This window comes from Pholcus phalangioides, unplaced genomic scaffold (assembly GCF_987345545.1).
Source record: "Pholcus phalangioides strain wild (caught in Gottingen) unplaced genomic scaffold, Ppha-v1.0 ptg000039l_1, whole genome shotgun sequence".
Lineage (NCBI taxonomy): Eukaryota > Metazoa > Arthropoda > Arachnida > Araneae > Pholcidae > Pholcus > Pholcus phalangioides.
The window spans coordinates 13790652-13813320 of NW_028301625.1; the positions used below are offsets into that span (position 1 = coordinate 13790652).

At 35.0% G+C, this 22669-nt stretch overlaps 1 protein-coding gene across 4 annotated transcripts in view; it reads left to right on the top strand.

The window, feature by feature from the left end:
- LOC149065606 (twitchin-like) overlaps positions 1 to 22669 on the top strand; it is an 834903-nt gene that overhangs the window by 408122 nt on the left and 404112 nt on the right. For all 4 annotated transcript variants that reach the window (XM_089253452.1, XM_089253454.1, XM_089253453.1 and 1 more), the window contains 2 exons: positions 10301 to 10582; positions 20091 to 20390. In XM_089253452.1, coding sequence (XP_089109578.1) covers positions 10301 to 10582; positions 20091 to 20390 — 582 coding nt within the window. The remainder of the gene's footprint in view (positions 1 to 10300; positions 10583 to 20090; positions 20391 to 22669) is intronic.

A 22669-nucleotide genomic window follows, 5' to 3' on the forward strand; every position in this document is an offset into this window, starting at 1 on the left:
TCAGAATTTTCTACAATGACACTTTTCCAATTCATCAGTAGTCTTTGATATGAGCCGACTTATATGAGGGGCCCTGGGCAAATGCCTCACTCTCCCATGTGGAAATCAAGCCCTGGCTGTCTTACATATTTAGTGCAAACTGCATTTATTTTCCAAGACTCCATTTTAATATTGGGTGGTTACTCCTGGTGAGAACACTGATTTGGTGAGAACACTGCAGTCATAAATTGTTATGATATTTGTTAGATATAATGTAGTCAATCTTGTCTATTATGCTGATTGGAGTTTTCCAAGTCTGTTTTCTTTGAGTATATCTTGAAAAAATACGTCATGATGTAATGCTGTTTGCATTTTGCAAATTTGATGTGTCTGTTTCCTGTGTCATTCATATTATACAGGCACAAACTACAGAGCAATGCCATCACCAAATTTATCCCATAGTTGGGATGACTTTTCGTCCTGCTTCAATGACATCATAATCCATGCCTATCTACTGAACTCTTATCATATCTCCTTTCTTTAATTCCAGTATTCAAGTCATCCATTATTATTTTTAAATGGTGACTGCAGATTCAGTGAAGAATGATTGAAAGATTCTTCCTTCAAAGAGCTGAATAATATGGGGAAGAATTTCTTCAAAGAGCTGAATAATATGGGGAAGAATTCCTTCAAAGAGCTGAATAATATGGGGAAGAATTCCTTCAAAGAGCTGAATAATATGGGGAAGAATTCCTTCAAAGAGCTGAATAACATGGGGAAGATATAAGAATTTGTCTGCTCCCATAAAACATGTTACAAACAATCCAATGAACCTACACAATAAATCGTCCCTCTCAACACATTTCCCTGGATCCACGCCTGCGAAAAGGAAGGGGGGGGGTGTTCAGTTATGGAGCATAGATATTTCTGGGACCAGTTACAAATATTTCCTTGACAGCGAACATCATATATATCAGTTGTTTTCAAACTTTCCCAGTCACAGAGAAATTTTTGGGAGAGAAGTTCATCATAGAGCATTAATGTTCAAATACCACTTATGAGACCTAAAAAAAATGGATTGATAAATTTTGAGGGCAATAGTATGAATGATCTTCTAATGCTACTGAACCACATCTACCCATCTAAAAGGAGGAGTGGTTGTGATGTACACAGGATGTTTGTCATGAAAAGTGGCAGAGGGGAAATTTATAAAAAACAAAGCAATTTCAGATGATTGTAAATATGAGAAATTACCATTTAAAATTCAGTTGTCATAATTTTGCCCCTGTTAAATGAAGAGGAGATATCCTCAAATTTTTATATGATCCTCAATTGTTAAGAGGTCAACGGACAAAGTTTTCAATAAGTAATAGTGTAAAGTTTGATCTATTTTTCTATACCGATATAAATTTACTTTGATAAGGAAGTAATTCTTCAAAGCAGGGCTTGATAAATCTTTTGCCCAACATACCCGGGGCATTAAAAATTTATACTGGGCATATTTAATAAAATTTTAACACTTTCACTTTTTTATTTTTTTTCAACGTGTTCCTACACACATGCAAAAATTCCATAGAAATACTTTCTTTGGCAGCAAATGTGTAGTCAACATATTTTGATCTATTTTTATGGTTCTAATATTTAGCAGACTATTGCACTTCTGAGCTCTCATATACTTCAACGGTGCTCATAGGGTGGAGTCTTAGGTAAGTTCTTCGCAAGAATTTTTCAAGGGTTTAAAGAATTAGTTGGTTGAAAGACTAATTAGTTGATTTAGTTTATTTGTTATTGATTAGCAGAGCTGAATTTCATCAGTATGTTTTGATAATGGCTCCTTTGTCTTGATTGACTTTCTCGATAACTTCAGAGCAGCAATGTGTGAACAAAAGATGTTTCTTAAAGAAAACTCCTAAACATTTGTGTGTGCCAGGAGGATAAATTATACTGCCTTGAACACTGATGAATGAGTTTGAATTCTATTCACTTTCCTGTACAGATAATTTTGGTATGAAAGAGAAATACACATATATAAATGTTGCTTGGAGTTGAAAACTTTTGTTATGGGACTCCTGCTGCTACTATCAAATACAGTGGAATCTTGATAACTCGACATGTGGCTAACTTGGCTATTTGGATAACTCGAGATCTATTATTCCCTTGGTTTGCACAATACTGATTTCAATGTAGGGGAAACTCTAACTTGACACACGTTTGGCTTAACTCCGCTACTAGGAGTTTGGTCCCTTTACCACAACTGGTTTTTACAATTACCCATATGCTACCATTCTAAGAATTTTTTGGCGTTGTCTATGGGTATTTCGATAATCCTTTGTTTCTTTGTTCTATATGATGCGTCCCTTTTATGTGCTGTGGGTGAGGGGGTGGCGTGCATGTGAAGAATTAATGTTTTAAGCCTCTTGGCCAGCCTATCATTTTAGTGGCGTTTCAAAGACAGGTCTTTCATTCTTTTTATGGTCAAAAGAAATGTGGATGATCCCTAGAGTGTGGTGTCTTCCCTATTGGATGTTGACAATTTCAACATTCAATAGGGATAAAAATCTTATCTCTTGTGAGTTTTGATATTGTCTGTTGCAGAGAATGTTTTTGGCGGAGCTCGGTTTTACGATTTCTTTGAAAAGGAGTAAAAGAAAAAGAGCTAAAGCCTGATTAGATGCAGAATATATCATTTGGTTGTTATTGTGAGTACCCACGGCCGTGAATGCAATGGCTCTACTCAAACCTTATACGCTAACTTTGAAATCAAAAGTTGAAATTTGGAAAAAAACTGAAATCTGGAAAAACAAAGAGTTAACTCACCGAAGAATATGGAGTTGCATGGAACACCATTTCAACATTTGCTAAAAATGAAGGAAATTCTTTTTCAGCATTTGAATCTTCTTATGAACCAAGCAGAAAGCGCATAAGAAATCAGAATTCAGCGTTGTTGAGAAAGCAACTCTTTTGTGGTTCAAATCCCTCGATCTCACTCAATCCCATTATCAGGATCAATAATTCAAGAGAAAGCAGGAGATTTCGTAAAAATTCTCAATCAAGGAAATTAGGAATTAACCTAAGTATGAAAACTTTTTACAGAAAATTACAGACAAAAAATTTGTGAATTTGTGGATGTTAGAATGGATGCAAAAATGAACAACATGGGATATGAAGCTGTAAATTTTTAATTTTTATGCTGTATATTGGTGTAAATTTTATACGCCAAAATTCTTGTTACTATCTTTTATGTTTGTTGAAAAACTGTGTTTTGTAAACACACAACAACATAAAAAGCAGTATTTTGGCACATAAAATTGACTCTGGTATATGCAGCTTAAAAATATAAAATATATAGTTTCATATCACTTGTTAATTTCACTCTGCACATAGGTTTAAAACCAGCAACCATTTTATTTTAACAATTATAACCAATAGTTTTTTAAATTTAATAGGTGGCAGCAGGAGTCCAAGCTTAAAATTGTTTCTTGCATTTATCAGCATTCGAAATCATTGGTGGCTCGCTGGTCCAATACCACTGATTCACGATTGAGTGGTTTTCAACTTCCACTTCTGAAGTGGCGAAGCTTTCTTATCTCTAAGTAGTGCTATCCCCCATCCAACATGCAGGACAACAGAGGAGACGTGGTTGGAGGGGCCCCCGTCTGAGTGACAGATTGTATATACCTATTAAGTGATTCTCTATTCTTTACTAATACACACTCTACATCAGTACCTTTTCTTTTGTTGCAGTATTGGCTATTATTTTTCTACCTGTCTTGTTCACAGAACACATTTAGAAAAGTTCATTTTTCTTTTTTTCAGTGAAACCTCGTTAACACAACACTCGATACAACAATAACTCCCTCTATAACAATATTTTTTCAAGTATTGTTTTGAAATGTCTACACTCTAATGTTAAACTGCTGTTTCTTGATACAGCGATAAACCCTCTACAGAGATATTTTTCCTTGTTCTGCAGAGTATTGTTATATATTCAGGTTCCACCAGGGCCGGACTTAGGCAGGTGCGAAGGGTGCAGTCGCACCGGGCCGCTAAATTTTAGGGGCCGAAAAACGAATTACAAATACTTTGTTTACAATGAGAAAATACGTTGATTGCATTGAGTTACATTTTGACTTCTTATCAAAGCAATATCTTAAGATTCTGTCTGAGACAAGGGATCCTCGAGATCTAGGGTTTTGACAACCCCTCTCCCGAACCCATGACCTGCATCTCATAAGTTCGTGCCCTAGGCAAGTACTATTTTTGGGCCGCTCTTGTACAGTTTTCTTTGAGGCAGAGGCGTGGGGAGGGAATTTGCCTATAATGCAAAAAAGCAGCCAAATTCTATGCCCTGTGAATTTTTGGGTACGTGCCCACAAAATCCGGAGTGCTCAGGGGCGCTGGACAAGAAAGAGCGCTGAATTCTCACTCTAACAACGTACTTATTTAAAACTACTGGGGGGTGCGGTGCGGCAAAATGCATGCTTGTCACAGCTGAAAGCGTATTTAGTTGTAACTCTGGGCAGATAATCCATCGTCTATAGCCCTGACAGCCCTTCCATTGCGATGTACTGTGTACAGATGTTGTAGAAATGGCGCCTGCATTTTGCAGCAGAATGGGTCCGATTCCTATGTCAGAGAATAGCATATAAATGGCATCGGAACCTGGGGGGCTGAGTCTTATTTCAGCCCCCTCAAGGATCTTGAAAAACAATTTTGGAGGGCCGCAAAGCAGCTGTTTTCGCACCGGGCCGCAAAATGGTTAAGCCCGCCCCTGGGTTCCACTGTATATTTACTATACTTTACTCACTCATTTGTTTTATTGGTATAAAGAAGCGTTTATTGGTTCCACAATGAATACAAAGCAACATTGTAATGGGGTATTAAAGATTGAATAAAAATGTTTTTTGGGTTTTTTTTCGTTCAAGTACCCAGTGTCTAGATTGTCTGAAATTTAATTTCTTTCTTATTACGGGCTAGCTATAATATTCGGAGCTGCCCAGGATTTCTGGGAGGATTGAAAAAGTGGCAAACCAATATATAGGCATATGCTTGTCTGAAACGCATTGTTTGAGAACCATGGTAACCAAAGTAAACATTCCGAAAGTGATTGTGGAAGCCCAGTAATCATTGTTGCCTGACAGTTTCAGGTATTTTCCCAGCTCTGACGAACTGTTAAAGTAGTTCAAGTCGGGTCATTTGGTATATTAGCAAATAATTTGGCAACGATAGATAAAAAATTGTAGATTTGTATAGAGAACATACACACACAAACAGAAATAAATTTCATATACTATATACATTTAGTTGTTTCAGCATTTTTCTACAGGATTTTGATTACTTTATATGAAGTTTTTTCCCAGAACAATATTCAGTCTACATAGTTTTACGGCATTGTACACCTTAAAAATCACAATTCCTTCTAAATTTTGCTCTGTCGCAGACGACTTATATTTCTTGTATTTTACGATATGCAGGGTAGTATGAAAGATACTGGTTTGCTCTGTCGACACCGCCCTTACTATCGTTGTATGCAGCGACTGCAGCATTATTCCTTACCAGGGTTCCCTTCTTATTTCACACACCCACCATTGAGCAGTTGTGGACTGTGCTTAGAATGCACACAACGATAAATCCTGCCATCTTCAGTAAGCCTAATCCAAAATATGAAACTTTGAGAATATATTGTTTTCTATATATTCTCTGGTATTTTTCAACATAATATTGGTGGGCTGTAACTTTGGTTCTATAACTCATGTTCAAATTTGTATGAGGGAAACAGTTCTGATGAATGTTTTGCTACTCTTGAACACAAACTTGTAACTACCTGTAAGTGAAAAATATCAATTCTGAAATATCAATATTATTTTTGACAAACCAACATCTATCTGTATGATTTATTTTCTTTCAAATTTCACAAAAAAAAAGATTTTTTGCATAATTAAAAAAAAAATAAGATGTTGGGAAAACAATAAATTTCGCTTTTGAAACAAATTAAACATGTAGCACAGTGTTTCGAAAAGACCATATTATACATGTTAAAATAAAGCAAATGATAAATCATGTTGAAATAAAGCAATTTGAGGTAGACCGTATGAGCTATTATTTATTTTTTTATTTAGTTTCTTTGGTGGGGTACATTTGACATGAACTGTTATTGCTTTCAAATGCGAAAAAAAAGTATTTCTGATACTTAGCAACCATCTTCTCAGTTGAGTCTAATTTTGTGATTTTTAAAAAAGAAAAGAAAAAGAAAGTTTTTTAGGTGGTGTTTCACCACCTGATTTGGGAATTTTCCAAAAAATCACATATATATGTTAGCCGAGAAGCTTTTCTTTTTGTGATTTTATAATAACATTACCCAGAAATTTTGATTAATATATATGTTTCGGCCAGTTTCCAGCTGGCCCAGTTGACCCGGCAAATATCCAAATTTTGGGATTTTTTCTACCACTATACATCGATCCCTGTGTATGGGATATTGGTATTCCTGGATATCAATCTTTAAAGATATCAATATTCTGATTCCGCTAATTGTTAGAGTTGCTGTAGCTAATCATAATTATAAACAGTCGTAATTATCACAAAACAATATGCCAACGTGGAGATGACCTCAAATCATAGGAATCAATATATAGGGGCTGGGTCAACTGGAAAATTTCAGACTTCGGCAGTAATATTTATAATATATTCAGTGAATCCCTTATAATATATATACTCTATATATTATATCTATATCTATATCATTGTAGAGGGATAATCGTTATATTAAGACGTAGCACTTCAATATTGGAGTATTGACATGTCCAAACAAGACGAAAAAAACATCATTCTAGGTGGATTTATCATATTATTGAGTATCATTGTAGCAAGGTTTCACAATATGTAAAAAAATGTCATATGTGATTAAAATATGTAAAAAAAATATATTCATTCACTTGAATGAGTCAGGATTAGGAGGTGTTGAAGGTATCAGTCAAAATACAATAAGTAAAGGGGAAGGAATAGATCCTCCATGACCCATATATTTGTCAAAACCACTCAAGGATTGGAAACAGTTTGACCCATATATGCATCATTCCCACTTGACCGGTTAAACAATCACACCATTGAGAAAAAAATTGCTGTGGCCCACGGGACAAATGGCGGAAAACTTTGCCCCCCCCCCCCCACCACGGTTATACATTGGTCACAGAAGAATCTCTGATTCTCAGTGGATTTTTTATGGCTTTTGCACCGCTCCCGGTGGTACATCACTCTTTTAAATGCTAATATATTTGGTGAAATTAATTATAATTAATAATCATTGTTATTATTATTATTTACAACAGATTTTGTTTGGTGAACTAGTCATGATGTCTGTGGACCAGTAGGCTCTTGTATTCACTGGTCCCATTTACCAGTGACTTTTATTTTTCAATTCTAACACGTTTATATTATATAAATATGAAATATTCAGACATTTAAACATTTGGAGATTTGTCCATCTATGCTTTGAGTCATTGATGATTAAATCTATTCATTTATATCACACTTTTTATGTGAAAAAAAATCTAAATCTTACAAAGTTAGGTGGCAGTTTATTCCTAAGGAATTCCACAAATGGAATTAAAAATATTTTTCTAGTACCATCAAAGACAATAAAATCCTGATTCATACATATGATCCATTAATTTAAAAAAAGGAAAAAAATCGGGAATCTGGATGTATAAATACATAAGTCTTCAATTTCAGTGGCAGTTCACAAAAACTTTTATGCAAATGGTTGTCATTTAATTTCAAAATTCTTGAGCAGTGCCTGAATCCCCCTTGCTAGCATAAAGAACTGATACCTGAGAAGAGTACCATGAAATGTGCTTGACATGAAGTGTGTTCACAAATTTTTGGAGCAATGATAAAAGTTAGGATTCTGTTAATTGGTTTTTTTTAATTATAGCAATGTCAGGCCCCATAATGACCTCAAAACTTTATCTTAATTCTTTTGATGAAATCCAAACGAATCTCCATATGGCAAGTATAATTTGCAAATGCAATAATAGTGATTAATAGAATGATTGATATTCTGAACAGCCTTTCAGTTGAAGAGGGTCAGAATTTTTCAGGAAGTGGTTTGAGAGAGAAAAATTGTGAATCAATTGCATTGATACCTGATTGGAATAAGCTCAAAGAATGTATGTTCGTCTTCATAATTATAAAAAATAATGTACCGAAAACCTTTAGTGACCTATGAATCTAGTCAGTGGGAGATCATCTTCTCGTAAGCAGCTGTATTGATATGAATATTATGCATGACAATACCAGTTACTATATTTTTGTGTTTATCACCAAATTATTTTTTAGTAAACTTAAAATATAGTAACCGGCATTACGTCACATAAAATTTGCTCAATATGAAGCATAAAAATTATAATGTCATATAATGCCATATACTATTTGATTTCTTGCTGCACTCAAGTTCAAAACATACAATAAATTTAAATTTGAGAATCATAATAATCAGCTTGTTTTATTTTGATAGGTGGCAGCAACGGTTCCAGTGCAATTGCTTTCTTGCTATGTCTCAAAAATATTTGTATAAAAAACATAGTAACCAGTATTATGACTCGTAAAATTTACAACATTATGCATCATGGAAATAAAAAATATGGGGTATCAATATGTTGATTTTCATTCTGCACACAGGTTTAGAACCAAAATTGAGACAGAGTGGCAGGCAATGATCTAGTTTGAAGGTTTAAAACCAACAAACAATTTTACTTGAAAAGTTATTAGAAATAGTTTCATTTCTATGTAAAGGTGGCAACAGGGCTCTCATATCAACAGTTTCTTGCATGATAATATAATGAGTTAATAATATAATAATTTAATAATAAATAATAAGTCAATAATATATAATAAGTTAATGATATATAAGTTAATGATAATATAATAAGTTGGAAAATTGGGAAATTTCCCCCTTATTATTTTTTCTTGGTTAGCAAATTATTTTTCCCATTTATGCTGGTCTGCAAGTAGAAAAAGGTTGAAAAAAAAACTGAATTAAATGCTTTCGATCTGGCTCAAATAATTCATAACTGAAGCATGAGCAATTCAATATCTGAAATTGTTTTGATTACCAATTAGTATCTTGAACTGGGCTTCTCATGAATCACTGTTTCAAGCATATGGCAAGAGTAATTGGAACAAGTGGGAAACTGCAGAGCCATACCATTTACCCTTGAGTGAGACACCTTATCTGCAGTGCTGTCTTAACGCATGAGCCCATCTGGGCATGGCCCGAGATCCTCAAGAGAAGAGGGGTTTCAGAAAAATGAGAAGTGGTTGAACTTTTCAAGAATTTGTCAGGTAGAGCCTTAGAAAACTCACTTGGCCTGGAGGCCCATAATGCTCTTATGATGGCACTGCTCAGCTGGACCATACATTGTCATCAAGGTCAGATATTCTTAACACCCCTGCTGAATGAGAAATATGAGGTCTGTGTATGAGCTGTGCAACACACACACTTTACTATATGAGCTGAAAGAGCCGAAATACCATAAGCATATTGGTTCCAAGTATTACATTGAATATTTTTCTGCCCCAGAGTAATGCACTTATGAGGGGTATTTGTTATGGCTCTTGGCCAGAAAACATAGTGAATTAGCCATTGGCAACTGAGAGCAAACAGCATGGAATAACTTGTCCCATTTCCATCTATACCAGGCTGTTTGTTGGAAGGCGGAAAATATGGTATAGCGCATATAAAACTGATACGGCATGCAACTGTATCAAAATAGCCCAAGTTTATTGTAATTCAATTATTTCATGTGTTGCACAGGGCTGTTTTAACATACCGGACCCAACCAGGAAAAAATACCACCGGAAAAATTTCACTGGCTGCTGGTTGGATAAATGCAAATCAGTGAGAAAACAAAAACAAAACCTTCAGTGTTTGCTCTGAAGCATTTTATCATACTAAAAATGACGTTTGTTTTCGTTGGGGCAAAATTAAGATAACCCCAGCTTTAATTTGGAATAAATGTAATTTTTTTAATACTTGGAAATGTAAATTATTTATTTCCCAATCCCTTTGCAGAGCACCAAGAAATATTTGGCGAAGCATAGTTTTGGAACCCTGGATATATAAACACTTATGCTGATAGGGTTACAAATAAAATTATGATGTATAATAGTTTGATTTTTTCCATGCAATGACAATCATAGTTCTTATAAATTTTTATGTGTTTGTGTTCTCTCAATAATTTTAAAATATATTTTTATTTTCTCCCAACTCCATATCTTTTAAATGTTAACAGTTTCATGTTTCATTTTCACCTTTTTTTAGTGGCTCCTAAAATTGATAGAAGAAATCTAAATGGAATAACTATCAAAGATGGCCAAGCATTTACTTTTGATGTGAAAATTAAAGGAGAACCTGTTCCAACAGTAAAGTGGACACTTAAAGACAAACCTGTTCAAGAAAGATCTGATTTGACAATAGAAAATGCTCCATACAATACCAAACTTACCTGCGAGAAAGCCCTGAGATCTGATTCTGGAATATATAGAATAACTGCTACAAATCAACATGGTGAAGATAAGGCAGATGTTGAAGTTTCTGTTCTGGGTAAGTTTGGTTCAATATTTTATATCATTTTTCAAACACAATGCATTCTTTAAAATTCATCTATATGTTGTTATCATTCACTTGATATTGGTTGCACATTTCCAAACATGCTTTTGGTAGCGCAGATGAGAAGAAAAAAAAACACACACACACACACATATACGTTTGTTGCAGGATCTCACTTGCTAGTGTACACCAAACACTTGTCAATTTAGATTGTGGTGCTGCAGCTTTTGTCATCTTATTTGCTTATCATATTTGTTGTTTTATAAATTCGATTTAAGTATAAGATTAACATATTAATTTCATGGATAGGATAGATAAATGAAGTAGGGAAGAAAGGGTTCACACACAACAAAAAAATTTATGAATTATTAAAATAATGAACCCCAAAGCACAATATGCCAAAAACTATGTACATTGCAAAACAATCTCTGGAAGAATTTCAAGAAGAGAAAATATATTACAGACATTTTTACCACAGAACATTTTCAGTCAGCTGAGGGATCATTGCAGAACAGTGAAAAACATTCTGCTTTTGGGGTGATGAAAATAAAAAAAAACGTAATGCCTGGAGATCCTTAATGCACAGGAATTGGTGAATTGAATGTTTTAAAATAATAATTAATTGATTACTGAGAGCATATGAAATGAATGAAACAAAAAAGAGAGAAATAAAACAAAAATGCTATTGGCCACTATAATTTAGAATTTTTGTGACTTTGCCGGATCTTGAATCCTGCAAACTACACAGTCGCAGGAGGCACTAACTGGGGGGGGGGGGGGATTTTTTAGGCTTTGTTTCAAAAGTGAATATTTTCAGAGAAAATATTACTATACAATACAGCAATAAGGACAAGGTAGAATCTTTGTGAATTGATGATGGCGATACAACGTTGGTCCATTTGGCACCAAACATGGTGAACCGAGCCGAAAGCCATAGAACATTGAATGAACACTCCCTCCTCACAAAAATAGACTCGTCCATCAACAGCGGACTAGTGCAAATGCCACGACCACAATCCCTCCTTGCTAGGGTTTCTCTCACGGAAACCCGCACCTAAAATGCACTTAAGTATTTTCCGGGAGTTTTGCCGCCTTTCCCATCGCAAACGAGCCGATTATTGCTAGCTGAACACAGTTATTTTAACCGAAAATAATTTTCGGGTGTCTGTGCGTGTGTTCTTTTGAGGAATACCGGATACATTTTCAGACTATAGATATACTGCTGTAATTTTTGAAAGAAACAGACATTCATGAAAATATATGTCGTGTCTCCAGTGGTATAGATGGTAGCATGCTTGACCGGTATGCAAGAATGCCTGGGTTCGAGTCCTGGCAGAGACAAGATGACTTTTCTTTCCGAGTTCACCTCAGCATAATATCCAGAAAATAAATGTTTCCTTGATATGCAGGTTACTCATTAATAATTGTTGTATCCTTTGGATGTGTTGTTACTCCAGGAGGTGTTACCTTTCTATGGCAACTAGACAGGGTGGTTTTTTTTAGGAAAGTACAGGGGAAAAAATGACTGAAAGAATCAGAGGAAGAGAGATGGGTAGATCTGCCAAAAACTTGCTCCACATACACTATTGACAAAAGAGTGGGGCGGAGAAACATCTGTATTCATATATGATATATGAGAAATTTTTCTGTAGATTTCCGTCAATAAAGAGGTAGAAATATAGTTGAGGAAAAACAGTCAAGCCTCATTATACTGAGCAAATTTATGATGTTGTGTATGAAGCTTCCCATGATAAAAAAATTGACACTTTTGGTAAAAACACTGCTTTGGGAATTGCTTGAAAACTGCAGAGTTTCAAGTTTCTTTGCTGTTTATTCACCTGGCATGAAACACTGTTTAAAATAAACACAGTTAGTAAAATGTTACAGAAAGTCATCTGTGATCTAAGAAGTTCAATGAATCTCATAAAAAGTGTCCAAGTGTTTATTGAAAACATGAGGTCTGATGATGGAGTCATTGCTGTTATTACAGATGCAATATTGCTTGAAGACAAAGAGATGCACCCAAGGAACATAAAAAACATTTCTCTCATGAAAGTGAGAATGAACCTATTTTGGGACTGGGAAAAGATCTTTCAAAGTAAACTCTTTTTTATGTTGTGTTTGACAAAGCAATCACATCACCGAAAGAAAGACTCCAGTTTATGTAAATTCACAACAAAAGCTTCGAATTTCTATATAAAATAGACAATCTGTGAACATGGTATAAAGAGAATTTGAAGAAAGCATGTTCGAATCTTGAAATTGTGTTGAGTGGTGAAGAGGAATGTGGCATTGATGGAAATGATTCCCTTCAGCGAACTCCAAATATTTGCAAGTATGCTGTTCTCCAGTACCTCTCCAGTCAAAGCCTTATCTTTCATCGCAAAAAATGACTATGTGGATTAATTTTTGTAAGTATAAGTTTTTGTAAGCTCAAGAATACTGGCACACTCTTCCAATGTCTGTGGCCAGTGGCGAACATAGTTTTTCAAATTAAAATTAATAATTACATATTTAAGATCAACTATAAGTTAAGAACAATTGAATGGACTAGCTTTGATGTCCATTTAAAAATGACATTCTCAAAAAAATAGATATGGATGCAATAATAAGGTATTTTGCCAACCTGTTGGCCAGAAAAGTCTCTTTATAACATGAATGTTGGAGTAACAACAGAAACAAGAATTTCAACTTCTAATTCAGTTGTAATTATCGAAATTAAATTTTTTATATATCTTACTTATTTGCTGTACATTCACCTTATTAATTTCCATTAAATTCAGCAGATGACAGTCAGAAGACCTTCCTCGTTAATGGTGTGTATTCAATAAAAATTGCATACATATTTATTAACATTATAACTTCATTCTATATTCATCAATAGTTATAGTTTTGCCATCAGCAGTGCCGTCTTAGGGCATGCGCCCACCCGGGCACTGTCCGGGGGCCTCAAGAGAAAAGGGGCCTCACAAAAATGAGATCTGATTGAAATTTTCAAGAATTTGCCTGGTAGGGCTTCAGAAAAATCACTTGGCCTGGGGGCCCATGATGCTCTTAAGACGGCCCTGGCCATTAGCCATTGATATTCTTGAAGAACCTATGGATATTGAAGGAAATTGGAATTGTTATGGTTCTTTGTAAAATATTTGTCCATTAACAATTACCTACACTTTTTTAATCATTAAGGTGGAAGGAAGGGCTCAAAAATATTATTCGCTTACACTTGAAGAATGTCTAGACTCTGGCCCTGCTTTAGTGGCAGCATCTTCGAGAGTAATATGATGTCAAGGACAGAGCTGGATTTATGCATTTTTCTGACTGTGTTTCAGGTTCTCTACCATGATTTGTCAACTCAAAATATTTGATTATTTATTGCTTTGCTTGTCATGCTTCTGGTAGAGTCAAGGTTTTTTAGCCATACTAGAAGTGTGTGAGATTCCAGGGACATGCAAAGAATCCAACTATGGAGAGAGGGTACAAGGTAGATTTAAGTGTTGGGGAAGGGGTACAGGCAGGGATGGGCTTAAGTATTTTGCAGCCCGGTGCGAGAACAGCTTTGCAGCCCTCTAAATGGGGTGTACCGTGGACCCTGTGTTATGGACACCTCCCCAGTGTCCATAAACACAGGGTATGCTTGGTTAGCCGGGACAAGCACGCATTGTGGTACCTCCTTGTAATGTTTAAGTACAGATGTTCAACCTTTATGAAGAGTGAGGGAAACTTCATTGACTTGAAAAAGTGTCACGGGCCACTAAATTAAGTGATTTAGAACAGAACCGCAGGTCACTCCACTGATCTGGAAATATGCCGCGGGTCACTTAAGGGATCTGTAAACATGTTGCAGGTTACTCAATTGCTCTAGAGCCGTTGCCAGTGATTTATAAATATACCGCAGGGAATGTGCAGCAGGGACACTTAAGTGATCCGGAACCTTGCAGCGGGTCACTCAAGAAATTTGGCAGTGCGTCACAGTCCGCTTGAGTGATCTGGGAATGTGTCACTGGCCAATCAAGTGATGAAGTACTATACCACAGGTCACTTTAGTAATCTGGAAAAATGTTCAGCTTAGTTCACTTTTTACAAAATCAGGTTTGATATCACACACCTCAGCAGATGACTATGAGGGCCCCCATTCAGCCCGCAGACTATGGGTTGAGTAAGTAAAAGGTTGTAGTTTGCATCCCTCTGGTGCAGCGCCCAGTATGCCAGACCAGCCTCCTCTCCCCACTATATGCATCCTTACATGAACACCATAGAGCAAATCATTGGCACCTGAGAATGACTATAAAACTACTATATCTGCCTCGGCTTTTTGTGATTTTGAATCATTTTGAAACAATTTATCACCCTCTCTGGTCCAGCATCCAGGGCATCAGGTCCAACCTGGCGATTTGCTGGTGGGGAGACTTGTGCTGTCAAAACCCTAGGTCAGTGGGTTCGATGTCTGAACTTTAAAGGTCTTGGCCCAGAGGCAGATTTAACAGTGGGTGCAACAGGCATGTGTGCCATGTGCCGAAAAACCAAAACTTCACACTTTTTTCTAATTTAAGGGCCCCAATCTTTTCTTTTGTGCCCAGAGCCTCGACAGACTTTAATCTGCTATTGTCTTGGACAGAGTTTTAAGTTATTGTGCTTTGTCACGAAGTTAGTCAAAATGTAATCAAGGTACATTTGTATCTGTATCCCATTTTGCGGCTCTACAAATTTAGCTGCTGCACCCTTTGCACCTGCCTAAGTCTCTGGGCACTGGGAATCTTCCCCCAGAGAAATTTGTAATTACTAACCCTTAAAAGAGGGTTTACAAAAGTTGATTAAAACAGCATTTACAGGTATTTTCTTTCAATATGTAAATTTTCTTACAAAAAGTATTTTAATTAATTTTCCACTATCTTGGGGGATGCACACTGGTACCCTATGCTTGCCCCACCCCCACAAAGCCTTTGTAAAATTCAATTCTTCAGTTTCAAAAATCTTGCTAAATTTTTTGTTAAATCTTTTGTCATACATATGAACGCTTTACACTATATGGCATCAATAAAATAATGCAATAAGTTGAAGGAAAAAAAGGAGGAAGAGTAAATGGTGTAAAAAAAGGAGAAATATTTTGTATATACAGGGTGCATAGCTAACAGCACAAACCGCAAATTACTGGCAAACTGTTGATCCTCGAAGCATGCTTCTAATTAGAAAAAATATCCAAATTGTGTGTGGACTTCAGGTGAGCCATTTTTATTGCAAGGGATTGTATCATTATTAAATTTAAAAAATTAATTTTTTATACGGACACCCATTACTCAAAAAGCCAATTAGAAAGTTGCTGCCCTGTCTCTCCTAAGCCCAACAAAAAGAAAAAAATTCTGTGTTTAAGTAAAATATTCACAGATATATTTGAATTAAAAAAATAAAGAAAAGTTGGGAAAAAAACAGCATAAAGGGGATAAAGGGGGTACAATACATTTTACTCCCATTTGTCTTGTTTTTTGCTGTTTGTGCTGTTAGCTATGTACCCTGCAAATCCTCAATGTTGATTTATTTCTATGCATTTTTGGTTCATGAACTCTTATCATGAAAATGCATAGCTCAACTCATTAGTTGAAACATATGTGCATTAAATATTGATGAAACTAAAATCTGGGACTGCATCTGAATGCTGATTTTTAAATGGACACACAAGGGCATAAAACTTATTACAACAGGTAAACAAGAATAAAATTTTCCAGTTGTGGTGCAGAATTTTATGATTCTGTTATACGCCAGTGCCTTGCAATTTGATGTTCAAGTTCATTGAGACTTCTCTTGCATGCATATGGAGTTGTCTAATGGCATTCTTTTTTGTGGTGGGTTGGTGTTTGTTCGCGTAGTTTGTGCTAATTTGTCATTCTGCATTTATCGAAATTAAAATTTTTGTGCATCTGCTACTGCTGCTTTGGGTGTAATCCATGAACCAGCTCAGTTGGCGGTAACAAGAGTATTTGGGAAAAGAACATACTGTTCAGAAAATGATGTATTTGAGTATGTTGTGCATGTGATATGTAAGCACCATTGTAAAATTATGAAAGACATTGCCTATACCTAAGTTAATGTGTGAGTTGTGTGAATGAACATCATATAAACAAGTGTGTACTTTCAGTCTAAGAAGATGATTCATCTATTTATATAAAACAACTAATTTTTTTTCTCATATGTGTGTGATCAAAGCATTCCTTTTTTATTTTTTCTTGAATTTATCCCTCCATAAAAGTGTTTCTTATCATTAATGTGCATTGGGGCAAAGATAAAAAAAATAAATGTGTAAAAAAAATGTCAAAAATAACTGTTTCATTAACCAGGGACATAGTTGTTACATTTTTTGTGTAGCAACTTGCACGTTGTTCTTGGAAGCCCAGGAAAAGACTGGTAGGCACCAATTTTTGGGTTGAGAGCACTGTTTTGTAATATAAACAGGTGCACAAATGCACTGATATATATTTTTTTTTGCCTTGCAGATCATATTTTTCCCAGGATTACATGTTCAAACCATTATCTGACTGGAATTACTTCTTTGAAAACAAAATACAAATAAAAAACAATAATAAAATATATGTCAAAAACAAAGGACTTTTCTCCTTGTTAAAGTTGAATGAATAAATATTGTAGAAAAACTTTCCTTCTAAATGTGATGATTCATAGCTGCATGGACTCAGATAGTGAACATGCAATTACCTTTGCCCAAACTGGTCTCACTTCAATTATATGAGTCATTATCATCCATGTTTGAACCTTGAGACTATAGTAATTCATAAACTCCATCGAAATTTCAACAGAACAGGAAAAGATCTTAGAGTGAACTGAACTCAAGCTATTTGATATTTGATAAGTTTTTGTCTTTGCTTGCCAAGTTCCTGGTAGAGTCAAAGCTTTAGTCTTCCTAGCACTTTGTAAAATTCCAGGGGCTAGTACAGAATCTACTTTTATGGGGGGGGGGGGGGCGCATACACTTATGAACTAGAAGTGTCTTCAAATTAAGGCATTAAGAAATAGTAATGAATAGAGCCCGGATTATATGCACTAAAAAGTGACAAATTATGCTCTAAAAATATGTAAATATGCCAAAATATGCTCTAAAAATATGTAAATATGCCAAAATATGCACTTAAAATGCCGAAATATGCACTTAAAATGCCGAAATATGCACTAAAATGCTAAAATATGTAAATATGCCAAAATATGCACTTAAAATGCCGAAATATGCACTTAAAATGCCGAAATATGCACTAAAATGCTAAAATATGTAAATATGCCAAAATATGCACTTAAAATGCCGAAATATGCACTAAAATGCTAAAATATGCACTAAAAAATCATGAAAAAGTTAAAAATCATCAAAAATGAGAAGATATGCATTTAAAAAATCACCATGCAAAAATGCAGTTGAGCTTTTAAAATGAATATTTTCTATTTCTTAGTGCATATTCATTTACAAAAAAATATCCCCTCACATTTACCTGCATATGCAAAAAACTTCTACTTATTTTTTATTTAGGCATTTTTAATTTCTAGTTTGTTGTAGCTGCTCAGTAACGGAATACCAGTAATAAAAGAATTTCAACACTATTTCTAAAAAAACTGAACGCTTCTGACATATTTCTAGAAATAGCCTTAACAATAGAACACTTGATATTTGGAAAATATGAACATCTCTATTAATTCACTAAATTCCACCTGCGGCAGAAAAACCGATGTTATAAAAATACAGTGAAACCCCCTCTTAACGGACATCCCCTCAGATGCGGTTGCCCTTCTTTTACGGCCAAATAATATTTTCCCCCTTGTATAACAGAAGTATTTATTCATTTCAAATCCCTGATCAACGGCCACCCCTCTTTCACGAACAAATTTTTTATCCCGCCAGTGACCGCAAAAGAGAGGTTTTACTATATTATTAGCAATATGTATTTAACTTGATTATAAAAAATTGATTACGCTTAAATAAACTTTCAAAAATATGCACTTATTCTGAAAATTCTTCGATTTTATGCATTTATATGCATTAATGCTAAAAAGGCCAAAATATGCATTTGCATGTAATCCGGGCTTTAGTAATGAATATAGATTTCATAAGCATAAGGCAGGTTGCACATTGAGGCGATGCAACCTGAAACTCAACATCATTGAGTGAAAAACGACAATCTGATAGAGATGCAGGTTACATGATTTGTAGCATAGGCCAGTGTAGAACATACCTAAGAGGTCCTGATTCCTGTAAAGATGCTTGTAGCTTTGCTATGGATACTAAAGAGAAAAGAAAAAAATATTAATATATAAACTTCAGCTTTTAGGAAGTTTGCCACTGTTCCTATGTACAAGAACATAGAAAATGAATGATAAGCCACAATTATGCAACTTATCCTGTCTTTATTGTCATAGTTATGACTAGAAAAGGCAGAAAAATGTTTCATCATTGTGTTGAAAACTATGAGCCAATGTGCTGTCATGTAGGCATCATGTCGAGCCTGCATCACAAGGGCCCATGTTTGATCCCTGTAAGTGAACATTGATGGTCAGCTGAACTTGCTATTTTGTATTTCTCAACTTTGAGGCATAAACGTGAGCTGTCTTCCCGTTTGAAAAAAATTTTGCAGCAGTGAGTGAAAGACCGTAAAAACTTATATTTCAATTATAAGGATATTCATTCATTGCCAGTTTTGTCTTTATGAGGTAGATGGCAGCAACTGAACACATACATGCACAAAATATACATAAATACACTATTAGAATTAACAATAATTAATTTAAATACAGTCTTTTCTTTGAAGGTAAAATGGAAGTAAATTGCTGTGCAGGGGTGAGTAAATAAAAAAAAAATGAAGCGAAGCAAATCTTTGAAAGCTAGAGCAAAATTTTTGAAAAATGTATCAATATATCTAAGGTCATTGTTTTTCATTGACTGTAAAAGCAAAAGCAAGATTCATTAAGATGTTCACAAACATTATTCTCTATGAAGAATCAACTGGGACCAGAACCTATTGACTTTATATCCATGGTGCCTTAGTAACCTAAGTCATTATAACTAAGCTTGACAATAGATATTTTTATTACAACATCAATGAAAATGTTTATATTTTTTGAAAGTGCAGAACCATAGAAAAGCCCTCAGCCATCCAAGGGATCTATGAAGCATCAGTTGATAACCAATGCACCAGAACAGTGGTTTAAAATGTTTTAGATTGTCTGGAACTCTTGATGGTTAGACTGTTTCTTGAAACCCAAATAAGCATGAAAATTTCTGCAATATAGATGTTCATATTCTGGAAATAGTTAAAAATTATACAGCTTTTGGTACTGTGGAATCCAGGGTTCTGCAGAAAATCAATTGGTAACCTATGAGTTAGAATATTGAAACTAATTTTCTGATGCATTAACTAATGTTTTAAACTTTTAAAATTTATGTGTTTATGCTCTTATTTCTATATCTTATTGCATGGATGTAATTTTTTTTTCATGATTTATTACTAACTTCCAGCCAAACCAGGAAAACCAGAAGGTCCACTTTTGGTATCTGATGTTCACAAGCATGGGTGCAAATTGAAGTGGAATAAGCCAAAAGATGATGGAGGTGAACCTTTAGAAGGCTATTTAGTAGAAAAGCTTGACCCTGATACCGGCCTCTGGATGCCTTTAATGAAAACTCATATTCCTGAAGCTGAAGTAACTGGTCTTTCTCCTGGAAAAACATATAAATTCAGAGTCAAAGCCCTGAATAAAGAGGGCGAATCAGATCCACTTGAGACATTTGCTCCTGTTATAGCAAAAGATCCTTTCAGTAAGTTGGTTTTTCCCCTTTTTTCATATAATCTTTCTCCTTACTTCATCTAGTAATATCCAATTCAACTTAAATTATGTTCAAACTATTTCAGAAATTCCTTTTAAATTCCAGATAAACAAAATCAGTCTAACCTATGCATAGTACCATACTTCATAGGCGCCAGAACGTAGGGGCTGAGGCCATTTGAGCCTCTAATAAATTTTGTAAAGGGGGTTTCATTTTTTTTTAAAACGTAGGCAATGCAATGCTCGTTCCATGAAATAAGGGGATTAACATAACATAACAATTAAAATACTGCATATATGTAAAAATCACCATGTTCATTTTTGTCTATATTGAGGTAACGCTATTAATTTTCTGTATTTTTGTTACACTATACACACAAGTACAGAACATCAAGCCCTATTTCAATAAATAACAGAGATGTGTGTGTTCACTTTAAAAACACTTTAAACGGCTCTCTTTTTAAAATTTCCCTTTTGGCACATGGTGCTAATTATCTCTGATATACTGAAATAGTCCAAACTGCAAATGTAAAAAGTAAACTGTTCACCTGTCGTGTTTGTTACTCATCTGAAAAGCAAGAAAGACAGGATAATATAAAGATTGCAGAAAAAACACAATTTAATTGTTGTCTCTGTATTAAGACCCACACACAGGTTGTGAATGAACTTCATAAGGTTTTGCACCCAAAATGAAACTAAAATACAATAAATATTCTTTTTTTACTTTAATTTCTTAAACAAGCACTAGCTCAAACGTTTTTAAATTTAACGATGAATTGTATAAAAAAATATGAGCTTTATGCCTTACTGAATACAAGTATTACAGAGGATTCCAAATTACCCAAGATTAAATTGTGGCGGCGATTGTTCATTAATTATCATTAAAGAAAACCGTCACAATGTACAAAATGTATGAACTTATCAGAAATGAATATCTGTATTTGATATTTAGCCTACTTACTTTATTTTTGTCAGGAAAGTGTAAAATGAAGTGGAGCTTTTCTCTGTTTTGTTAGTAATCCTGCGTTTATAACCAAATGTAGTTTTGTAATACTGTATACAATTAATAAAAATGTAGGTTCTGCCAAGCTCCACATTTGTCCCCCCCCCCCTTTCTTTCAGGAAAACATCACATGAGGAGAGCTGTCCTTATAGGACCAGTAAGCGGAATCACGTTATCTTGCCTACCATTCTGTACCATGATTTCTTTATATTCCAATTACTGACTGCAAACAGATGTTGTTCTGGATTGACCAGCTTCTATCCATTTTGGTTCTCAAACAAGTTTAAAAAAATCATATTGTAATCGAATTCATCCATTCGATTTATAGCCACTTAACACTGTTTCTATCCCCACAGATGGTCAACCATAGCCCACTCTGACTCTCACCAAAGCCCCGACCGGCGCAAATAAAAGCATCTTTGTTGCAGAACATACTTTCTCATATGGCGGTGTGGTTAAAATCAGTCTAATATTCTGTCTTTTTACTTTCAAAGAGAGCCAAAATTGAGCTATTGAAATGTGGTCAGCTGGGAAAGGTGCATCAGCCTCCAGTCACAGAAAGAACCCCCTTTCTTTTTTTTCTTCATGACCACTGTACCAACACCCTCCATAGATTTATTTTGCTCTCTAAAGAAGATACCCCCTTTCTTTAGGGGATGTCAGCTAAACTCTCATCTTTTTTCCAACACCTTCAGTAATCTGAAATGAGTGCTGCTTTGCTTTGCTGGACACCCATTCACCCTCCCACCTCTACTTGTGACAATACTATTTGGGTAGGCGGCACACTGTAAACAGGAAGCTTAGACAATCGTATATTTTTTACTTCAACGGCAGTCTGTGTGGAAAAACACAGAAAATGAACAATATGGTTTAATTATTATATATTATTGACAATAGAAATGACATATGGCACTTTCACACGTTTACAAGACATGAATTTGAAAAAAAAAATTTTATCTCCCCTCTTTCTGAACTACAAACTTGTCGCCCTGGGCTATAGCCCGCTTAGCCCCCTCTAAATACACTACTGTATTTAATGCAACACTGATTGCGAGTTTTATAATATATTTTGTAAGTTTGTTAAAATACATAATTTTTAAAATGGCATTTTGTATTCCGCAAATCTTTATTCAAGTTTATAATTGTAAAAAAAATTTCTTCCAAGTTCATTAACCCCCACTCAGAAGACCCATTGCTTTAAGATAACTGCTGATTCAAAAAAATCAGTGTTTGTGCAGTTTCAATCCATGGCTCCTTAATTCATGGAG